Below are 1,072 nucleotides of genomic sequence, written 5' to 3' on the forward strand. Positions count from 1 at the left end.
AGTCCCTCATGTCCACCACGGCCTTCGGGCTGGGCTCCAAGTACTTTGCGCTGTACGAGGTGGCCGGCGTGGGCATCCAGTGGCACACCTTCAGCCAGTCGCCCGTGGAAGGAGATGACTTCAACCTCCTGCTGTCCATGATGATGCTAATCGTGGATGCCGTGGTTTATGGGGTGCTCACGTGGTACATTGAGGCCGTGCACCCGGGTACGTGTGGGAGGTGGGGCATGAGGGCATCTCTGATCTTCTGGGAGCCTCCTTGCTGGGAACACTGCTGGTTCCTCATGGTGCTCAGCCCTGACATGGTGGGATTTGGCACAACGTGCCTTCAGGGTCCCCTGCGCGTGTCCTGTTGGGGACACCTGCCCACATGCCCTGACCCACTGGTGACACCAGCAGGTTCCTTGGAGATCTTCAGTCACGTGTCTCAGTTCAGTGGCGAACTGTAGCAAAGCAAGGTGTCTATGGCTGGAGAACTGTTCCCCCTTATCGCCCGCTTGGAGAGGAGTCTCACCTGCTTCCTTTGCTTTCCTAGTAAAACCGAAGCATGAGCCAGGCCCAACCCAAAGCCCAAAGGACTTTGCTTCCTTGCACAGCCCAGCAGCGTTGCCCTGAGCCCAGTTGGCCAGGGTGCTTGCAGCCCCCACCCTGCAGTGATGTCCCTGAGATGGGGAAACCGCCGAGCCCATGCCCATGCCTGTACCTGTGCCAAGCTCTGCCCCAGCCCACGGCCAGTTTCTGCACAGACGTGGGTGCAGGGTTGGCCCTGACTCCATAGGGGTTGTGCTTGCAGGTATGTTTGGCTTGCCGCGGCCCTGGTACTTCCCCTTCCAGAAGTCTTACTGGCTGGGCAACGGGCGAGTGGAGACCTGGGAGTGGACCTGGCCCTGGTCCCGTACCACCCGCCTCAGCATCATGGAGGAGGATCAGGCCTGTGCCATGGAGAGCCGGAGGCTGGGTGAGGGCAGACAGGGGTGACAGGAGGTGGCCTGGGAATGGCCCTGGCTCTGCTGCTGGATCCTGCTGTGGCCAGGGACCCCTGTGTGTCCCCTGTGCCTTTATCGGGGCAGGC

The 1,072-nt window shown here is 61.2% G+C and overlaps 1 protein-coding gene across 1 annotated transcript in view; it reads left to right on the forward strand.

Moving 5' to 3' along the window:
- Nucleotides 1–1,072, forward strand: part of ABCA2 (ATP-binding cassette, sub-family A (ABC1), member 2) — a gene marked incomplete at both ends in the record, with an annotated part of 19,484 nt that overhangs the window by 5,036 nt on the left and 13,376 nt on the right. Inside the window, 2 exons of the mRNA XM_009584194.1 lie at nt 3–207; nt 794–958. Of these exons, the coding sequence (XP_009582489.1) occupies nt 3–207; nt 794–958 (370 nt within the window). The remainder of the gene's footprint in view (nt 1–2; nt 208–793; nt 959–1,072) is intronic.

The sequence above is a fragment of the Fulmarus glacialis genome, unplaced genomic scaffold, assembly GCF_000690835.1.
Source record: "Fulmarus glacialis isolate BGI_N327 unplaced genomic scaffold, ASM69083v1 scaffold18668, whole genome shotgun sequence".
Classification (NCBI taxonomy): Eukaryota; Metazoa; Chordata; class Aves; order Procellariiformes; family Procellariidae; genus Fulmarus; species Fulmarus glacialis.